Consider the following 19918-nt stretch of genomic DNA (forward strand, 5'->3'; position numbering starts at 1 on the left):
TACCTAAATCTTGACTAGTATAAGATCGTATTTACTTGTCTTTAATAATGAAGTTTAATTAAACATTTTCTTTTCCAAATACTATTATAGAGCTGTCTATTTCTTAGAGAAAAATTATTTCATTTGGACTGAAATATGGCAAATTAGACCTAAACTAAGTATCTGTATTTTAATTAAAACTACTTTTTGTTTTTCAAGAGCGTGCATTTTTATTTGTAAAAGATTTAGATTCTTGATGGAAATGGAAAAGACCAATTTCCAGTGCAGATTTCATTTGTCTAAAAATGAAGTACATCTGATATGACAGTTTATGGTGACCAGTGGAAACAGAGAGAGTGAAAGTACGTAGGGTATGGATGAAACATCTCAGCTCTTAGAGGCTTTTCTTTTCAGTTGTAACACAGATTTCTGTTTCCACAGATGCATTTGCTCTGTTATAAAGATGAAATCAGGAAAAAAAAAAAAGTTTAATGGCTCTTAATGAGAAGATTTTTGCACAGGGAGTTGTTTCTCTTTGATTTCTTTTATTTATACAAGAAAGCAGACTTTGTTTTAACAGAGGTGGTAAACAGTCTGGTCCATGGGGAAAATGAGGCTGATTATAACAATATGAAATTAAGTTAGATTAAGTGAGGAAGCCTCTAGAAAGACTTGTAAAATAGCGAACTACAGAATGAGCTAGGAGCTCAGTTTAAATCAATCAGTTATATCCATTTAACTCGTGTTTAAATGTTGGAAATGTTTTCCGTGTTTTCCATATCTCACTGTTTAATATATTTACTCACAGTCTATGGATCTGTCTTCCTGCCTGTGGAAAGTGTTGTTTTAAGGTGTTGGAGAATACCTTCTCCACTCTGGCCACAAAACAGTATTCTTTAAAGGTCCTGCTGCCTCCAATCTAATGTTGGGCAGAAGTGGTCTTGAACTTACACACTCCAGGCTTTTCCAGCTGACAAACTTTTATTTTATGACAGTACATTTTGATTCTACTCTTGCTTTGCTTTGCTTTCTTTGACTTAGAACAGGGGATTCATTATCATCAATAACTGTGTATTAAGTATCTTGCGCACAGAAAAACGTGCCCATCGAGCTTGCCATACTGCGCGACACAGCAGCCACTGCTATTTTAATATCTTTGAGCTGGCTCAGCCCAGCATTTGGACTGGGGAAGACTTGAACTTAGTTGCAGGCCAAATAGTCTTTGACATGTTTCCTAAAAGAGTATAAGCATTTTGGAATATATTATCCTGTGAAATTATTTTCACATTAATCTGTTATGTCTGTATGATTTATCTTTTGTTCACTTTTATCAGACTTTACTTTGACAAGATACAGTAGAGTGAAGAATGAATTTATTTACATGCAACAGCAATAATATGAAATGATTTGGAACAATATATAAAGGGATCATAAAACCAGTCTGTCTTCAAAATACATTGCATTAGAATAGAGGCATAACAGGGATCAGTGATCTTTATTCCTTCTAGAAAACCTATAGACAGCGATAGCAGGAGAGGCAGAATTTTATGCTCGGTAAGAGCAACTTGCTGCAGATGAGATTCAGCACTTAGAGCCCTGAGACAACCAAATAATTTATATTCCATGTTTTGATTTTCTTATCTGTGTTTTGCTTTTTCAGTACATATTGTGCTTTTTACACAAAAGCTATAAATAATTTGTTTAAATAAAGACTTTGAAAGTTTTTACTCTAAATTTAGAATCACTTGTTGGACCTGATACCAACAGTTAATTGGGAATTAAAAGGTTGATTCCTCTATATTTATGGGTGTGTGTATACAAATGAATCTTGCATTTGTATATCTGCATATCTAATCTGTATATTTGCATATCTAATGAGTGCTGGATAACACCATTTGCTGTTTGTTTTTTTGTTGTCAGGGACATTATGAAAAGCCAAGTCTTCATAGCAGCAGCAGTGGAGCAACCAGTTGCAAATGTGAATTTTCAGAAAACATTGACATCCTGGCAGAAAGTCAATCTGTGTGTGGAAAAGATGAAGACAGAACATATAGAGAAGTCTTGACAGAGGATGACAACACTTTAGACAACTCTGAGAAAGGTAGTCATTAGCAAAAGAAGCATCAAGAGTACTCTTATGCAGCTCAGAGTTGGATTAAAAGCTGCTTTGCTTGATTTTTGTATGCAGATATGTTCTCTGAACTAGATGATGCGCTGGATGTGTTAGACAACTCAAGCAGCTCCAGTACAAGTCCTGTCAAAGAGACTGTTCTTGGTAAGTTTTCCTAAAAGTTGAGGAGTTCAGTGATTACTGACTGGTACCACCGAGGCGCAGTTCTTTTCCTTTACTTAGGGCCCACAGTGCATGATGAACTTGCAATTAATCATACATTAATATTTTAGAATATGCTTTACTAACTGTGCCTCGGTGGTACCAGTCTTCCAGTATGGTTCATTATTCATCACATTTGCTTGTGTAGATTGTCTCTACATTTTGAAACAATGACCAGGGCAACCTGAAATGTTACCGGGTAACTTGACAAAAATCTTGTTTTTAGCTTTGTGGAATATTGACAAGGGACGGGAGGAGGACAGTGTAAAAACTTTTTTCTCAGGAGTAGTAATGCTGTGCGTGTGGATATGGAGGCCTGTGTAAGCAGGTTCTGAGGAAACGATTGAAAAGAGGCAAGTTATTAACTATGGGGGTGAGTTGATTGAATAGAAGCGGAGGAGTGCCTGATGCCTAATGATTAGATTTGAATTAGGAAGGGAGTTTATGACAAAATACAACATTCAGTCTGCCTTTAGTTATTTATGATAATCAGGTAGAGAGGCGTCAGCTGTGTTGGTTGATAGCTTTGTTTGTTTTTGTATTATGTTCTAAATCGAAAATTGCAGAGAGGTTCGAAAGACCTATAACCACTCTGAGCAACCTGCTGAAATGTAATACACTGCGATCTGCCTGTTAAATGGGATGGCTTTCTAATTAGATTAGAAGAGAATCTAAGGGCATTCTCTGTTAGAAAAAGACTGATATTAGAACCAAGTAAAATCTGAGACTTCTGCCCATGAAGGTCTGTCAGACAATTTGTGAATGCTTTTGAAAGCACGTGGTCCTTTTCAAAAGTGAAGGAATGTAGCTGTCAACAAATCTTCGTGTTACAAAATCCCAAGCTTCAAAACACATAGAATAGCACTTTTATCTATTTGCATTGCTATTTGCTATCTGCATTTATGCTATCTGCACTTGGATTTTGGTACAAGTAACAAAGAAATATGACTGGTTTTAATTGAACTGTCGAGCCATTAGCACAGGGCAAATAAATGATCCAGTATTTCTCCTTAAAGTCCATTAATATCTTCTACTAATTGTAACTGGATAGCTTACCATTAGGAAGGTTGGAAGGCCTGTGTCTAGCCAGCCCTGAATTATTATTGAGCTTTTCTTGAAAAGTGCTAAACAAGGCTAAACAGGAGAAGGCTAAACAAGTAAACAAAGTCAGATACAGGGAAGAGATGGAAAAACTTCTGTAGATCAGTCACCAGCAGAGGAGCTGTTCTGTTTTGATATTTATATTAAAGAATAAAACATTGCATGTCCTCCAGGAATTAAATACGATGCTAACTCAGCATCATACAGAGACAAGGAAAATACTTTCCCACTCAAAAGCATTCTTGGTAATCATTTTCTGGCTGTTCATTTTTCTTTGTTAAGATTTTGACATCAATAAAAATAATAGTTAAATATAGTTAAATAGCTATTAGTTAAATATTTTATTTCCACATTACTATTGATTTAAGAAAATGCTGTAACTAGAAAGAACTAAGCAGTTCCTACTAATCCCGTGAATTTTGATCAGTTACTTTAATCGATTTCTGGAAGTGGATACACATTTTCCTCCCGGCAAACAGTTTAGTTGCTGTATAGATACTGCAGTGTTGCTTTTCCAGAATAAGTAATTGTGCAGTCATACATTCATAGATCACACGTAGTTTCTACTAAATGGTGGAGTTAATGCTCCATATTAGTTGTAATTAATGTTGACAAATTTTTCTTCTTTTAAGGAAAAAAGAAAAGATAACTTTTTAAAAAATTGCTATGAAATAAAGCGTTCTTCAGTATTGCTTGGGTTATACTCCATTGTTAATAAATGACTAACTCTGTATGAAATGTCAGCCGTGGTTGTGTTGAACAGGTCAGTTTCATAGGGAAAATATGACCAGTTTTCATCTCTTTATCTTGGAAACCACTAATATGAAAATTTGAGTTTAAGTTACACTTGTCTTGATGAGGGTATTAAAAGGGCTTGTCTATTCATGCTGTCATCACAACATCCCTTTCAAAGAAAATGTGAGTGTGGAAAAATATATGTAAAGCTGGTAAAGATGGTATTTTGTGAAAAAAGGTGTGTGACAGCATTGTTTAATGGCACAGAAACTATTATGCAGGTAAGTGTCAGTGTATTAGTGGTTAGCTTCATTATAGTCCACTAGTTGCCATAATATTCTAAATAATTTTACTTGGCCTGTGCTTTTTATTTCTGTTTTAAGAAAAGGAGTGTGTGCCTTAGTCTAGCCAATACAATTCTGCAAGACGAACTCTTTTAACAACTGCCAAATGCAAGATATGTAGATTTGGGTTAGATGGTCATGTGACTTAAGATTGTCTTGCTTAAAATTTTAAATACTCCAGACTTTACTAATCCCACAGGAGCAAAGTTCTGTATGTAATATCTGCACTGATATTAATTAACAGCCTCTCTGCTAGAGGTAACTGCTTCAGTTAATACTTGTACAAGAAAAAGGAAAAAAAGGTGGAAGCAGATGGATTTTGACCTGTCATTTGCAGGATTTGACAATTTTATTATCCCTTAAGCTTTAGAGTCAGAACCAGGGACAGAAAATAATATGCGAAAAAAAAGAAGTTTAACAACAAATTTTCCTTCATGTCATCAACATGACAAATTAGCTGCTCTGCTGTGGAGATGGCCGACTGTGCGGTCGCTTGCTGGGCTAGGAGATAATGCAGTGTCTGCTCTCTGGAGTGCGGTGTTTCCCTCAAAATTTCCATTTAATTGCAGATAGCTACCTTTTCTCTTGCAAATTCAGCTTGCATTCAGAACACGGTACTCTGTGGCGGGTTTGATGATCTGAGAAGAATACTGCTTCTTTAAGTAAGATTTAGTTTGGTAAGTCTTAAGGGAAAGAGCTTCTTGCATCTGCTACATATGGTTCTTTAGATTGCTAGGGAAATGCTTAAGAAATTTGTTGAATATGATTATTGCCTCAAGAAGCCCATTATGTGCACAATGAGCTGCCTGTGGAGAATTTTAGTGATCTTAAAGTTTTTTGCTAGCTTGGTTCTCACAGACTGCCTTTGTCTAAAATCCAAGTTTCTCCTGAGACCTTGAGTCTAATGGGGACAGAAGGTTACTGCAGCAGCAAGCTTTTTGAGATCTCTATTTTCTGATACTAGGCTTTGATGGTTGAAGAGTTCTGCTAGAATAAAATCTGCTAAGACCTGGCTTTCCTTTATGCTGCATCACTTAAGCTTAAACTGTGTTTATTGCAATTTCCATTGCTGTCTGGTTAATGAGCAAATTAGTTCTTTGCTAATGAGCAAAGAACTAAATCCTGTTTGTTCTGCAAACCAGCTTTGTTAACATATTTGGTGCTGTCCATTCTGGTTTACAGTGATTTAAAGGGCAGTTTACTAGGTGCATTTCATATAAATAAAGGCAATTTGACCTTTCTCCTCACAAGAGCTTTGAGCTCTTATTATAATAAAATAAAAATAATAAATAATAAAATAAAAATAAAAACAACAACAAAGAAAAACCACTGCCATTGTTTCACTCAGGGACATTGATTTAAGTTTTCTGTTAATATGAAATCCTGATTCAATTTTCCTGTCAGTATTATTAAACCTGAGAAGGTTTACAGAAGTTTTTTAGATTCACTGGAGTAAAAGCCACAGCAAAACTATCCATCTTACCAAGTTCTTCTGAACTCATATTATGTTATAAGCTCTTTTCTTGAAATTACATGGTGTGAACCTACATAGGTAGATGGTTTGATGCCTGCATAAAAAAAAAATAAACTGTATTTTAGGATGGGTTTGTATGATTTGCAGTAATGTCAATGCATGTTGCAATGTTAAAGTCCTAGAATTTACTTAATTACACCAGTTATTAAAGAGCAAAGTAGTAATCATTAAAAATTTCCTGATGCTTAATTCGACATTTTTTAATGTCCTTACAGAATCCTCATATGGATATTTAGAGTAGAGGAGGGGCCTGAGAATCAAAAGCTTTAGCATTGGTCCTCACTCTCCAACAGGGGAGGGCACACAACCAAAAAGATACAGATCACTCATACTTTGTTTTCCATGAGATTATCTTGAACTGAGAAATTGCAGCTAGCGAGACATTTGAAACAAACATAGATTGCTTTGCCCTTCCCATCCGTATCAAAGGAGTAACCGTGGTAAAATGAAATGTAGCCCAGGTAAGACCATGGGCTGATTATAACTAATGTCATTAGTGTTCAATGTATTTGTGTATGTTTTGTTTCCTACAATGATTTTTAGATGTCTGAATCTACTCAATACTTAGTTATTGAAGAAATTATTACGAAGTGTTTTCGCAGTATCAAACATAAAGAGACTCCTGTCTCAGTTTTAGTGTTCAATGGGTCTCTAACATAATGTCAAGCTTTAAAAAAGGAGCCAAAGGTTGTTGGCTGTTGTTTAATGAAGCTCTGTGTCATTATTATTATTATTATTTTTGACTTAGTAAGTTTTTTCCTAATCTTGGTGCATGAGTCAGAAGGTAACCCTTATTACATTTCTGCCATGTGCAGTGACTGGTGAGGTAGACTCTTCGGTGTGAAATATTACGCATTTGCAAATATACTCATAAGCAAGCAGATTTGCAAGTCAAATGTGGTGAATCAAAATCTAACTGATCAAAAAAAAAAAGGGGGGGTATGAGCCCTTTCTTGATAGACTATTTATTTGAAATAGCCAAAGATTGTAGTATTTCAGACCCAATTTAGTATATACACAGTCGAAGAGGAGTAGCCATTTTTAAAATTGTAGCAAACAGCTATATTGAAACTTAGCTCTCCAGCCAAGGGCTTTTGGTTACAGACTTTTTTTCTCTCATATAGCTGCTAAACAGATCATATTCTTTGTTATATCAGAGTGCCCGAGTTTGTAACTCGAAATTCTTATCCCAGGTAACGTGATTCAGGTTCGACCAGAGCTTCTGCTTTAGCATTTGCGTTATTGTGTCTGCATCCTCTGCAGGTCAAGTATTTCTTACTTGGGTAAACACAATCATAATTTTTCTTTACAGAAGTGCTTCTTTGCTTTATAGATAGCGGACACTTAGTGCCCACTCAGTGTTAAAGTTATTTGAAGTAGGTACTTGTTTAAGAGATTAGCTTATTTGTTATTCTATAAGTTGAAGACTTGTATCCAATCTTTTTGGCTACCGAACTTAAGTGTCTTTTTTTTTTTTTTTTTTTTTTTTGCTAAGCAGAACAAGGAATAAAGCAAGGAATAAAATATGGAAAGCTTATGTCTTTGCTCTCTGCCTTTCTCATGCTGTCTTTCTTTCACTTGCTCTTTCACTCTCTTTTCTTCCTTCTCCCTCTTTCTCTCTTTCCCCAGCCAGGTTAGGCTTAAATAAAAGATCTATCATTTGCTTTAGATTTCTATGTGGTTTTAATGTGGCTGGTGTCTGCCTTCTTCAGAATCTTTTCATTTAAGTCAGAGAATCTCTAAAAAGTAGAAAAAAGTTGTACTATATTTCAAGGCACAATTAGAAGTACGTTTGAACACAAAGCAAAGATTTAACATTCTTCAAAATATATTCATTTCTGAAGGCTGGTCCATCTCTGAAATTCCTCCACTGTTGCTTTAGGACTATTGTAACTATTATAACTACACCAACAGTGGGAGAATTACGGAAAGTTTTTTTTCCTAGCTACTTTTTGAGTGATTAAATACATCAGGTCTTTTTTATATAATAAAACTTGTGATATTACAGGTATGGAGAAATACCTTATGTAGATAGATGCAGGATATTCTATCAAAAAGTGTTAGTTGTATAGGAAAAATATTGCAGAACTTCCTGATTTTGCTACCCAGACCTTCAGTTGTGTGAAATATCTTTTGATTTAAACATACATTTATTCCTTATTGTGCAAAGTAGCACAATATGTTTGTAGCAGTAACTGAGGTAGTAATTTCAGTGCTAATTCGTATACATCTTCTGTGGACATAAGGTCAGCATGTTATGTTAGGTTCTGTGGCATTCTGAAAGAGTATAATAAAACTCTGGGAATGGTTGAGACTTTGGTTAAGATGCAAGCAAGCCTTCAGCACAACAGGAAGCAACTCCGCTTTCAAATGTGCTTTCGGAGTGCTCACATTTAGAAGTTTATATTTGCTACTCCTTTTCAAAAGTTATTTTGACACGATGTCTGGGAAGCTGAGATTACTAGAATGTGTGTGTGTGTATATATATATGTCATATTTTTAATGTAGAAATTTAAAATATTTGTGCCTTTGTTTTAGGCATAATTAAACCAGGTTATAGTACTTCTGAAAGACAGCATCAGATTAGGTATGTATGATCTTTGATTTTAATGTAGATTTTATAAATTTTAAATTCCTGTAGATGGAACAGTTGCAAGTGCAGTTGCCTGCATGAAACACTTGTGGAATTTTCTTACTTGTCATTACAACTTCATTTTGCCTCAGCCTGTGTCAGTCAGTCTGCTTGGGGATATTCTTTGAGAATGCCTTCATGCAGAAGCTTTATATGCATAATTTAAAGATTGCTGTCAAAATGATAGAGTTTTAAAAGTGAACGCTGTTACGTAAGTTGGTAAGATAATTTTATATTTGTAATTTTAGGCAGTTATTTTCCATAGAAAAATATCTTTGTATATCTGTTAATGTAGGATAATATCTCATCCCTTTGAACTGCTCTACACCTCCTCTGTAAACTTAGATACCTATTTTGGGAATTCTGAAGTCCTGCTCATTTTCTCCAGAAAGAAAACAAAACATAAACTATGACATCACCATGTTCATTCTCCTTCTGAAGGGCTTTCCTTTTTCTTCTGTCATTAACTCAGATGTGCGTCTAACACATTCCTTACCACTCGTTGTTTTTTATGCCTCTGGCCTCACTCTCACTCATAGACTCTCGCCTCTCTTTATATCTTAATTCAAGGTTTTCTCACCTATGTAAAAACAAAAATTGCCCACTTTTTCATCTGCCTTCAGATATTTTTTTTTCCTTCTCTCCTGTAACTTAATTATTTATATTAACTGCCTTGACTCATTTCCTCTGTTTCTCCACAGACTTTGTTTTGAATCAGATTTTTACAAGGAATATACTTGAAGCAACTCTTACTAAGCCTTTAAATAAACTCTTCCAAGTTACAGTACTTCATTTTCTTGATCTGCTATTTGCCATTAGCATTTTCTTCCTCTTCTTGAAATCATAGGGTCTTTTGACTTGCCGTTTTCTGATTCTCCTTCTTAAGAAACTGTTCTTAAACACCTTTTTGAAGGATATTAGTTTATCTGTCCTTCTGATTTCCTCTGGATGTTGTATATAGCTTTATTATTAATTCTCTTATATTTTCGTCTTTATCTAAACTTCATGTGTACAAATTCATCTACCTTTGATTAAAATAACGAGTTTAGCTCTATAGGTCAGATGTGTTGTGTTCTGTCCATATTTAATTTTAGTTTTTCTCTCTAAGATCTCTTTATGGCTGCGTGAACACACATTTGGGTTCTGCACAACTGCAAGTCATAATTGTCTGTACCCGAAGTCTCATCCACTGCCTCCTGTTTTTATCATTGTAGAAGATAATACCAACCTTGACCACTCTGAGATCTGAACAGTCACTTATGTTTGCATATCTAAGACTTTGCATCCACTATCTATCTAACTGTGGTAGGCTTTTTTTTTTTTTTTTTTTTGTCTGACTGGCATCTCTACAATAAAGCCTTTTCTATCAATATGCACTTAAAACTTTTGCTCAGGTTCACAGGGCTGTCTATCATGAATGCAAAATCTTCTCTGGCTTTATAAATGCATCCTAGTCCCTGAAACGACCATTCAGGACCCTTCTGCAAGGAACGTTTCTATAGCCATACCTTCAACCCTGACATTTTCTGTACGTCCTCTTCTACTTCTAATGGTGCAGCTTTTTCTGCCCTTTAAAACCAAGTCTTTTATTTTTCCTTTTGAACTTCTTGGCATATCACCATCCAGTCTGCCCTTTTCCAGCCACAGAGCTGAATCAGTAATGGCAGCTTCCTAATGCTCAGGTGTTGAAGCCAGCACATCTCTGCCCCTCATGCAACCATCAGCAATGGTTGAGAAGGAGTTAAAGAATATTTACTACTTCTACCACCTGAAAAGCCAAACTACAGTTAAAATGACTGATACCTGCTTTTGTGTTTTTTTTTTTTTTAATAGAGATTACCTTGGAGGCCTGGGTTCAAGAATGCAACCAGGTAATTTTGTGGTTTCAACAATCAAACTTTAACTGAAAATAAACATAGCCTTCCACCTCTTTGCAATCTGAAAAACAACGGTATTATCTAACAAGATACAGCTCTGTATAAGTCTGTCTTCTAGCACTTGTTAAGGAAGTCAGTGGGGAAATTCAACAGGATAAAATGCTAATAGTTCAGTTGGAGACCAGTTAATTTTGGTGTTTGGATTTCCTCTGCCTCTCAGTGGAATTTTTCTCCCTGTTACCAGATCACTTGAGAAAAAAGAAAGAAAAAGGTAGATGTGAATGTGCACATAAGACTTTACGATCTTTAGGTTGTTCCTGTATGAAGAAATTTTAGAATCTGGATCCAAATTTGTCTCTAAAACATAGTTTAGAGATGAATTAATTTAAGAGAGACAAAGGTTTGATAGCTGAAGTTCAATACGTGGATCTAAGTTTCCAGGCTTAATACTCCTATTGGAAAAATAATTTTGTAACTCAGTGTTCTTTAATGGTAAGTGTTTTGTAGTGGCAATCTCCTGATAAGTTTATATTTAGTCTCTGGGACTGACAGTGTATATGACTTGTCTTGTTGATCAAGATCATGTCTTGGATTAAATGGATGTTTATGGCAGGTCCTAGATAGTAGCTCCGTAGAGGAAATATACTTGCAATTTCAACGTTGTTTGTCAGTTCTGCATACCAAGAACTAAATATTTTCATTTAACTGCTATATTTTCTTTCATCTCTTTTTTACACAAAGCAGTACATGAAAAATTATAAATTTATTTTGCTGAAAGAAAAGCATAGTTTTTATTCACGCATGACTTCCTTTACAGCATTTTTATTAATGAAGAATATACATTTGATGTGTGGATTTGCTAGATAGTGAATAATACTGTAGCTTTAGAGGAAAAGATTTAGATTTACATTTACTTACAATTTTCATGAAATGAAATTTAAAATATCAGAGTTTTTTTGGCCCTTGTAATAATAATTATTAATTTTGTTGTCTTTCATGCTTACTTAAATAAAATCAGCAAAAATTTAATTAAAATGAAATGAGGAAGCCAAAGCGTTTGAAATACTGCAATATTTTTTATTCCAAAATCATAAAGTATGATTTTTCCTTTCAGTTCCAAACAGACTGTTTTTTATTTTAGAGTTTATAGTACAAAATGCAGTGTCATTGTTATAGGGATTTGATTGATGCTTATTAGCAAAGATCTCTTTTGTAAACACAATTATATAGCTAAGCACTGGAACGTGAGTTTTGGTGGGCACATATATTTGGGTGTGCATAGTTATTGCCTGTGTTGTTAAACAGTAGCTAAAGGAATTGTTCAAATGTAGTGTTATAAAAATGAAAAATTATTTTGAACATTATGTTAGAAAGGAATAGAAACGTCTCACAGAAACTTTTTTTTCTCAGAGCAATTGAAACAATGCTCAGACAGACAATTTCTTATTGTCAGTTCTCCAGCTTCTTGATCTCATCCTAGTCAATGAATGGTTCTCTTCTAAGCTGTCTAGTGTACAAGTCTACTTGAAATGGTAATGCTTAGAAAATTGCTATATCTGGAGTTTTATTGAGAGAGAGAAATTTTTTTTTCAAGCCTGACAAAACATGCAGTTTCTGTATTTGCCAAGTCTTTCATTTTTCTTGAAATGGGCCAGAATAATATACCATGAGGTGCATAAAAATTTCATTATATATACTGTATATGTAATGTGCATAGCTCATTACATGCATACATATGTGGTAATTGAATCAATGTTCATATTTGTGGTTAGCTTAACCTCATGCATTTTTCTATCATTATATAACTAGCTTTGCATTTAAATTTTTTAAAACCAGCTGTTCCTTTACATTGACACGTCAACACAGTACTTTTTTTATGGAGTTTACAAATGAAAACAATGCACAGTCTGTAGTAAAGAGCAGTTGTCTGTATTCTTTCCTTGAGGGGGATGAGAACACACAGAAGAGTATGTGTGCATTTTCCACAGCATTACCTTTACTTAGTGTTGATTTTTCATTTTAAGCCTTAAAAATACCACTTTTATGCACGTTACAGTGATTTCATTTAGATCATAGAGAATGCTTATGGCGGTCTTTGCATATTTTCCATTAACACGTTTCATACTCATGCTTTAGATAAAATGATCTCTGGTAGGAGGGATTTTCTGACAAAGAGCAGAAACTACAAATTCTCCCATGGAAGAAATCTTGAACTTTCTCTCAAAATCTGTTGTAGATACTAGGAAAAAAAGTACATGTTGCTAAAGGCAAGTAAAAGGATATTTTGATAAAAAGGTTTTCCAGATTGTCCACATAAGACATTGTATTGGAATTCCTATTTCTTTTTTTAAATGTATGATTAGTTATAGTTAGTATGATTAGATGTTAGTCTACGTGGAGATGAAGATCGGTTTATCATGTCTTTAGTTTTCTATCATATCTTCAGTATCTTTAGTTTTATATATGAATAAATGTGGAAAATATATTATTAGCAAGGAACATTAATGCTTCTTTTCTTTCTGATAGAGAAACTTAGTATACAGACCTCAGGAAAGATATTTTCTTTTGAAACACATGAATTACACTACCTAATTTTTTAAGTTTCCAGTTACTCTTTTTTGTTTCCAACACTGTTGGAAAAACAAGTCATGCATTAAAATTCAATATATTAATCTACAGTTTGCTCATACTAAATACAAATGCTGCTACTAATACAGAGAGGCTACAAAATAAGCTCTCCTGATTTTAGTGTTGTCATCTACAGCCTCGTCAGGAATTGCTGTATCACAAAGGAAGGTGCGTCAGATCAGTGACCCTGTTCAGCAGATCCTTATTCAGCTCCACAAAGTTATCTTCATCACTCAAGTATGCATTACTGTTGCTTCTGACATTCTGTCTTAGCTATTTGCTGTTGTCAAAATGATGGTACTGCAAAGTACTGCTAATTTAGACACTCTTCTTTAAAAACAACAGAACTTGACATTTTTGCATATGGCAGGATGTTTTAAAAATACATCATTTAAATACAGACTAACCTTGAGTATTAGTATGCGGAGGATGGCAATAATATGAAAAAAATCCATTCGCTTACCTCAGATAAATGAATTGCACAGTAACTTATTTTTATAACATTCTGTCATGCCAGTAATATGAATATTTTAAGTGACTTATGTGGAAATCTCATAAAATGCTTTCCTCTGTAATAATAATTTCTATGTGATATTTTGTATTATTAATAAATACTGGTAATTTCATATTTCAAGTGCAATAGTTCAAATCCTGAGTGTGTTAGTTTAAGTATTTCAAAGCTTCAGTACAGGTGTTTTTCAGACTTATGACTGTGTTTAAAATATTTCATAATGAAAGATAATTAAAGTTATTTCATACTAAATGCTAAAATAAAAATGGATTTGCTATAGATCCACATTGAACTCTCAACTGAAAATGTAGCAGAAGAGTTTTTGCTGTCGAGGGTGATGGCTCACATTGTTGCTCTCAAAATTTGCTGTTTTTAATTAAACATCTTTTTCCCTTCCAAAATGAAAGGTTTATACTTGGCAAATGATATTTATCACCACAGTGGCTTTCCTATTGCTGAGCTCCATTTGTACCATTTCTTTTAAAATTGGTTAGCACAGTTGAACTCGGGTATATCTACCATGTGTTGTTTAATTTTTTTTTGGAACTGGCAGACTTATCCAAACAGATAATACAGGAAATGAGTGATCAGGAACAAAGAAGAAAAAAGTCATTATTTAAAATTAAACCGAAGCTTTGAACTTCAATTTAAATGGTTTTAATCTATTAAAATAACAGTAAAAAAAAAAGAGTGATTTTTTTGCCAGAATGGTTCCATTGTCTGCTGCCAGGAATGAAGCAGGTTTTTATTATGCGTCTAAGATGCTTGTATTATCCTAACACAGACACCTGAAAACTCAAGAATGAAAAAACAACTCAAACATTAGCCCCAACTTGGCTATTTAAGCAATCATAACAACTTTGATACTCTCCATGAAAGTTTGTTTCAGAAAGGGAAGGCAGAGGAGGCAGGATCCGTGCCTGTGCTTCTTCGCTGTGTGCTCTTTGCTTCTCTTACACTTGTTTATAATCTTACAAAGTAAGATCTTTTAAAGTAACCCGTCTATTTTCTAAAGCCCTCAATTGCACATTTTAGCTGACAACTCGAAACTGAAGTTTTGCAGGGAGAATTTGTAACTGTTAGGTCTGGCTGTCAGCAGCCTTTCCAATCCAGTTGCCATGGAAACAAGAGGCAGCTGAATCTATGGAATATAATGTAAAAGAAAGTTTTTAGAAAAGCATTATGTAAATCTTTGTCTTGCCTTTTTTTTTTTTTTTTTTCCTTTGGACAGTAAAGCACAAGCTAAAATTGAACACTGGTGCATAAAGCATATCTGAATTTCTAGTGCAGGGGCACCTGTCCTTTGTCACCTCTGCTTCAGAGTGTCCCATTATGTCACTAGAACATACAAAGTTCATTGTTGTGGCAGGCTTTTTCTAGTGCATCATTTTTTATTCATTTATAGGTTAAGGACATTCAACATTTGCTTGCAACATGCATACAAGGCATCATGAAGAGACAGTACCACCTCACTATAACAGAAAGCTGTCTGCAGTTGCTGAAGTCTTTCAAGCCTAGAATTTAATCTTGATCTAAGGTTTGCGGCAGCAGATCAGGAGCAGTTCCTGTGCTGCTATTCCAGATTTAGAGCTGTCTAAGTAGAGTAGTTCTTTCCAGAAGGAAAATTTCTTTGTAATTTGTACCACAACGTTGTTATAAATATGTCAGTAATGGCCAAACCGTTTCTAGGTAGTCAAAAAGTGTCCTGAGTCAAAAGGAGCACCACTTTGTGAATTCCCATTAGTGAAGTGCTTATAAAGTGTTTACAAAATGGTAGGAAATCACAGTATAGGAAATCACTGGTATAAAAAAACAGAAATAGAGTAGAGTAGAAACAGAAATAGAGTTCAAATACTAATGTATATCATAGAATGATCATCAAACTGGAATGGTGACAGATGTGAGTATCAATATCAGTGCAGTGACCAACAGCTGAAGCTTTACACTTACTGTTGGAGAAGTGGTTTAAAAAATCTCAAACAGCAAAAAAGGGAGCTCCTTTGAACTGCTTGTAGATGACTTTTTAAAACCCAATAAAGTATGCCGTGTGCTTTCCTTTTGTAAATACAATAGTGAGATGTGTGTTTTTAACCCCAAAATACAGAAGAAAAACTATACAATATCAGATTTGTTGTATAGTTTATGGTCAAATGAAATGTACGTTACCTCCCAGAGGAAAGTTCTGGTAAAAGAGCTGGCCTGAATTATATTAAGATATACAGACAGTCCTCAAAAAACTCTTTGAAATCATGAGGAAAGGTCTCATTAATTTCTACATGCATTGGTGAAGGACTTAGACTCTTGTAGTTCAATTAATTTCATCCAGAGTAACTCAAAGTAGCTAACATGAAATCTACCCTAACTTTCTGTGCAGTGTGTACTGTTTTCTCTTTGGTTTCATCTGTAGAGAAATGTCCCAAATATCAGGACTTGATCACTTTGGTTAGAAAGGCAAATCCAGTTTTACCTGTATTATGACCTTGGGTTTTTTTTAACCAATTTAATGACTTTTTTTTTTTTTTTTTTTAACCTTTTCCTTCATGGCTAGAGTGACTAAGATGTAAGATGTGCCAATCCTAATAGAACGGGTAAACTAACAGCCACCACTATTATATGCCATTAAAACAGGTTTTGTACTGTTGTTTATCTCTGTACTATTGAATGTCAATGTGGCGTTTTTTTGCAGTATAATTACTTTTTTCAATAATGGTGCTGGTGATCAAATTATCTTCACAGGAGATGTAACCACGCAGTGATAAAATAACATGACATTCTGTGTCTCATTTAGCTTCCTCCAGCTTTGCAGTGCAACATGAAAAGGAGAGTCATTGAGAGATTCAAGAAGTCCCTCTTCAGTCAGCAGAGCAATCCTCGTAACCTTAAATCAGAAATGAGAAAGGTACAGTACACCTATTTTATTATCAATGGCAAACTTTCTCTCTTCTATTTAAATTAACCCATTAGTAATAATATTACAAAAATAGAAGTGTATGTCGCAATTTTTAAAGGGAATATTTAGCATATACTCTGACTATTGCTTATTTGGAAAATTATGGAGGCTTCTTAAGTGTAGTTAATACTGATTTGTTTCAAGTGTGTGTTTGATCATTAAAACATGTAAATGTAAAGGTTCAACTAGCTGCTAATATGCAAAACAAAATCCATCTCATCGGTGCTCAGAGAAAGAAAAGAGAAAAGAAAATGTAACTTTCTGTGCCAAAGTATTATTTCTGTGGCAAAGGGCTGCGAAAAATTATGTAAGCTTTTCTTAATTTATACAAACTCCTCCTAATTTATTATTAGCTTGCTAATATTTCTCATGATTTGAAATGACTTCCTGCTTAAATGGTGAAAGCACTTAAGCTGACCCAAGTGTCCTGAGCATAGAATATCTTGTCCAATTGTTGAGTAGTGTGCCAGCAACAATTTAGTGTCTTGACTTCAGCAATACTGCAGATTTGCAAGAATCGCGAGACTGAAGAACCATGCGTGCCTGTTTTCCAGTGACATGTTGGACACTTTCCAACACAGAAAGAGCCCTTCATGGCTAATATTAGAATTTCTAAATGTTCCTTCTTCAAAATCTCCTGAGAGGACTGTACTCAGTAGAGGATCTGAAAATGACATCTTCAGCATCTGGGTACTGAGGGAGACTCTGAAGCTTAGATATTTCACTCTTGGATTGATGACAAAGCAGTTTTGTAGGTATACTAGTGTATCCAAAATTTGATGACAAATATCATTTTTAATATCACTTGGGATATAAGAGATGGAAATTCAAGTCCTTCCTGTGCCTAGCCATACTTGCATTGCAATGTAGACTCTTATAAATCATTGCTTGCTATGGAAGGGAGTGATCCCAGTTCCCAAATTCTGTCTACTTTCATAGTTTATCTGAGACAGTAAAGCTTTGTGGAAGGTGGCTAGTCAGTGTTTACATAGGTAGTGCCTTTGAAAGACACTTAAAAACGAATAGTCTCCTTCCAAGGCATCAATTTCCTGCCAGTTTGCTGTCAGTAAATCAAGCTGGGATTTACATTAAACAGTTCCTGTATTTCAATTATGTACATCTAAGGAGATTTTTCTATTCATTTACTGAATATATATTTCCGGGATAGGGTACTCAAAGATAAGATAAAAGAAGTATTTATTAAAAAACCAGCCAATTTTACAAATGTCCATAAATAAAGGAATCTTTTTATTTAAAACTTTAAAATATTATTGACTCTAAAATGGTGTTAACTTCAAAACTCTCAGACATAAGCCTGAAATAAATTGAAGACACTTGAAATGCTTAAATTCAATTTAATACAAAATACATTAATACAAATTATTTAAAAATGACAACAACAACAGAAAGCAAAGTTATAAGGATGAGGAATTGCTTAACATCAGTAAGTAAATGATGCATATTTTAATCAGTGAAAGTCAACTAAATTCTTCTATGGGTCAATGATGAGTATAGGTATTCCAACAACAGATATTCTTCTGTTTCTGTAGCTTCAGAAGTCCCTGAATGAAAAGTGTTAACATGTTGCAGAAATGCACAACTGAAAATTCTTTCTTGCCTACAAAAATATTTTCATTTCAAAGGTGTAACAATAAATATTTTCAAAACTAGACTTTAAAAGTTTGGTGTCAGTTGATCAAGTAGCTCTTCGGGTAATCAAGTAGCTGAACAGACTTCCGTGTTTCAGCAGTCCCACTAACAGAAAGTATACCACTTGAATATCCACTAAATTTCACTTGAGATCCAGTTTTGAAAACCAAAGTCATTGACTGTTTCTCTCTCAGATTTGAGAGAACAGACTGCCTTCACACAAAGGTGTGATAGATAGACCAAATAGATAGAACAAAGAACTCTGTGCTTTAGATAGACCAAAGAACTCTATGCTTTATACCCAGTGCATTTTGGCAGCTTGTTCAGTAAATGTCTCTACAGAGGAGGTACCACACTCACAGTTGTGTTCACCATTTTTCGTTAATCTAACATGTACTGAAATCTTCTTTGACCTCGAGTAGTGGTGGGAAACATAGGAAACTGTACATTCCTTATAGATATCCAAAGTTTTGGCAAAAAGAAAGAGTGGGCATTTCTGATATCCTCTTTACTTTTTTCTCTTTTTCCCTGCCACAGCTGCTCCAAGGTTCTCCTGAACTGATTGAGCCCAACTTCTTTACAGCAGATTGTCCTGTGTCACTTCTCTCTTCAAGTAGAAATATATTGATTCCTGATGATAGAAAAGGTAAAAGAAAGTATCAAAACCTCTGTCATGGCATATATTTTTCTAATAAGGATATGGGACTGAAGTGGAAGGAACTCCTGCTCAATGGGCATAGTTTTTTGTTGACTGTACTGACTTTTAGTATCAATAGGTGTTCTTTTTTTCCCTCTCTCTCTCCTCCTGATAAGAGGTGCAGTTTATCACTGGTGGAACATTCTACTAATTTAAAAGAGTGTATTTTTGAGTTATGAAAGATACCAATCAAACATTTTTCTTATAAAAATCAACAGGAGTGTTTGTGACTACAAGTATCCTGCTTAGAATTTGCCTACCCTTTCACATGTTCTTTAAACAAACTGTATTTAAGCTCTATGTTGTTCTTGTATTTAGAACTTAGATATGCTGTGATGATTTAATTACATGTCTGATTCAGCCTCAGAAATAAAGAATACACACAGTGACAAACCATGAACTCCATCTTCATTGAAACCCACTAGTACTGGCAGCATCTAAGGTCAAGAACCCCAATTCTTAAGCAAGAATAATATGTTCCATAATATGCCTCTTTGTGCAATAAAGGCAAGAGAATATTGAAGGGGCTTAAGGGAAATATGCGGGTTGTATTTTGTCATTTCCATTCTTCTAAGTGCAAGAAAAGTTATGTTTGCAATTCATAGGCTAGAGGACATAGAAGGATTAAGAACAGTGGTTACTGAAAGAATGGAAGCTTTGTTTTTGCAGACCTTTGGGTTGAAACAGGCATATTACTTCCACAGCCTGTTGTAAAAACAGACATTAATACCATCTGTCAAGGATGATACCTGAGAAAGAAACATGTCTCTAACAGTCACTTTAAATGTGAACTTTATTTTGTTCCCTGAGACAACCATGCAAATTGATCAAATGGTCACTTTCTATAATTTTTGGATCCTTTAACAAGCAAATAATACTTTTGTTTTATATACAATTTGCCTCTTTCCACTACAAGTAGTAAGTGGGAAGAAAAGTGATGCCGTATTA

At 34.5% G+C, this 19918-nt stretch overlaps 1 protein-coding gene across 1 annotated transcript in view; it reads left to right on the forward strand.

Annotated features, from left to right (window-relative positions):
* NEK10 (NIMA related kinase 10) overlaps positions 1-19918 on the forward strand; it is a 78673-nt gene that overhangs the window by 49358 nt on the left and 9397 nt on the right. The window contains exons 26-32 of the mRNA XM_088521206.1: positions 1900-2080; positions 2168-2254; positions 8564-8612; positions 10491-10528; positions 13299-13399; positions 16462-16572; positions 18811-18919. Coding sequence (XP_088377332.1) covers positions 1900-2080; positions 2168-2254; positions 8564-8612; positions 10491-10528; positions 13299-13399; positions 16462-16572; positions 18811-18919 — 676 coding nt within the window. The remainder of the gene's footprint in view (positions 1-1899; positions 2081-2167; positions 2255-8563; positions 8613-10490; positions 10529-13298; positions 13400-16461; positions 16573-18810; positions 18920-19918) is intronic.

This window comes from Tinamus guttatus, unplaced genomic scaffold (genome assembly GCF_059628265.1).
Source record: "Tinamus guttatus ecotype Peru unplaced genomic scaffold, ASM5962826v1 Tinamus_guttatus_pri_ptg000115l, whole genome shotgun sequence".
In the NCBI taxonomy this organism is placed as follows: Eukaryota; Metazoa; Chordata; class Aves; order Tinamiformes; family Tinamidae; genus Tinamus; species Tinamus guttatus.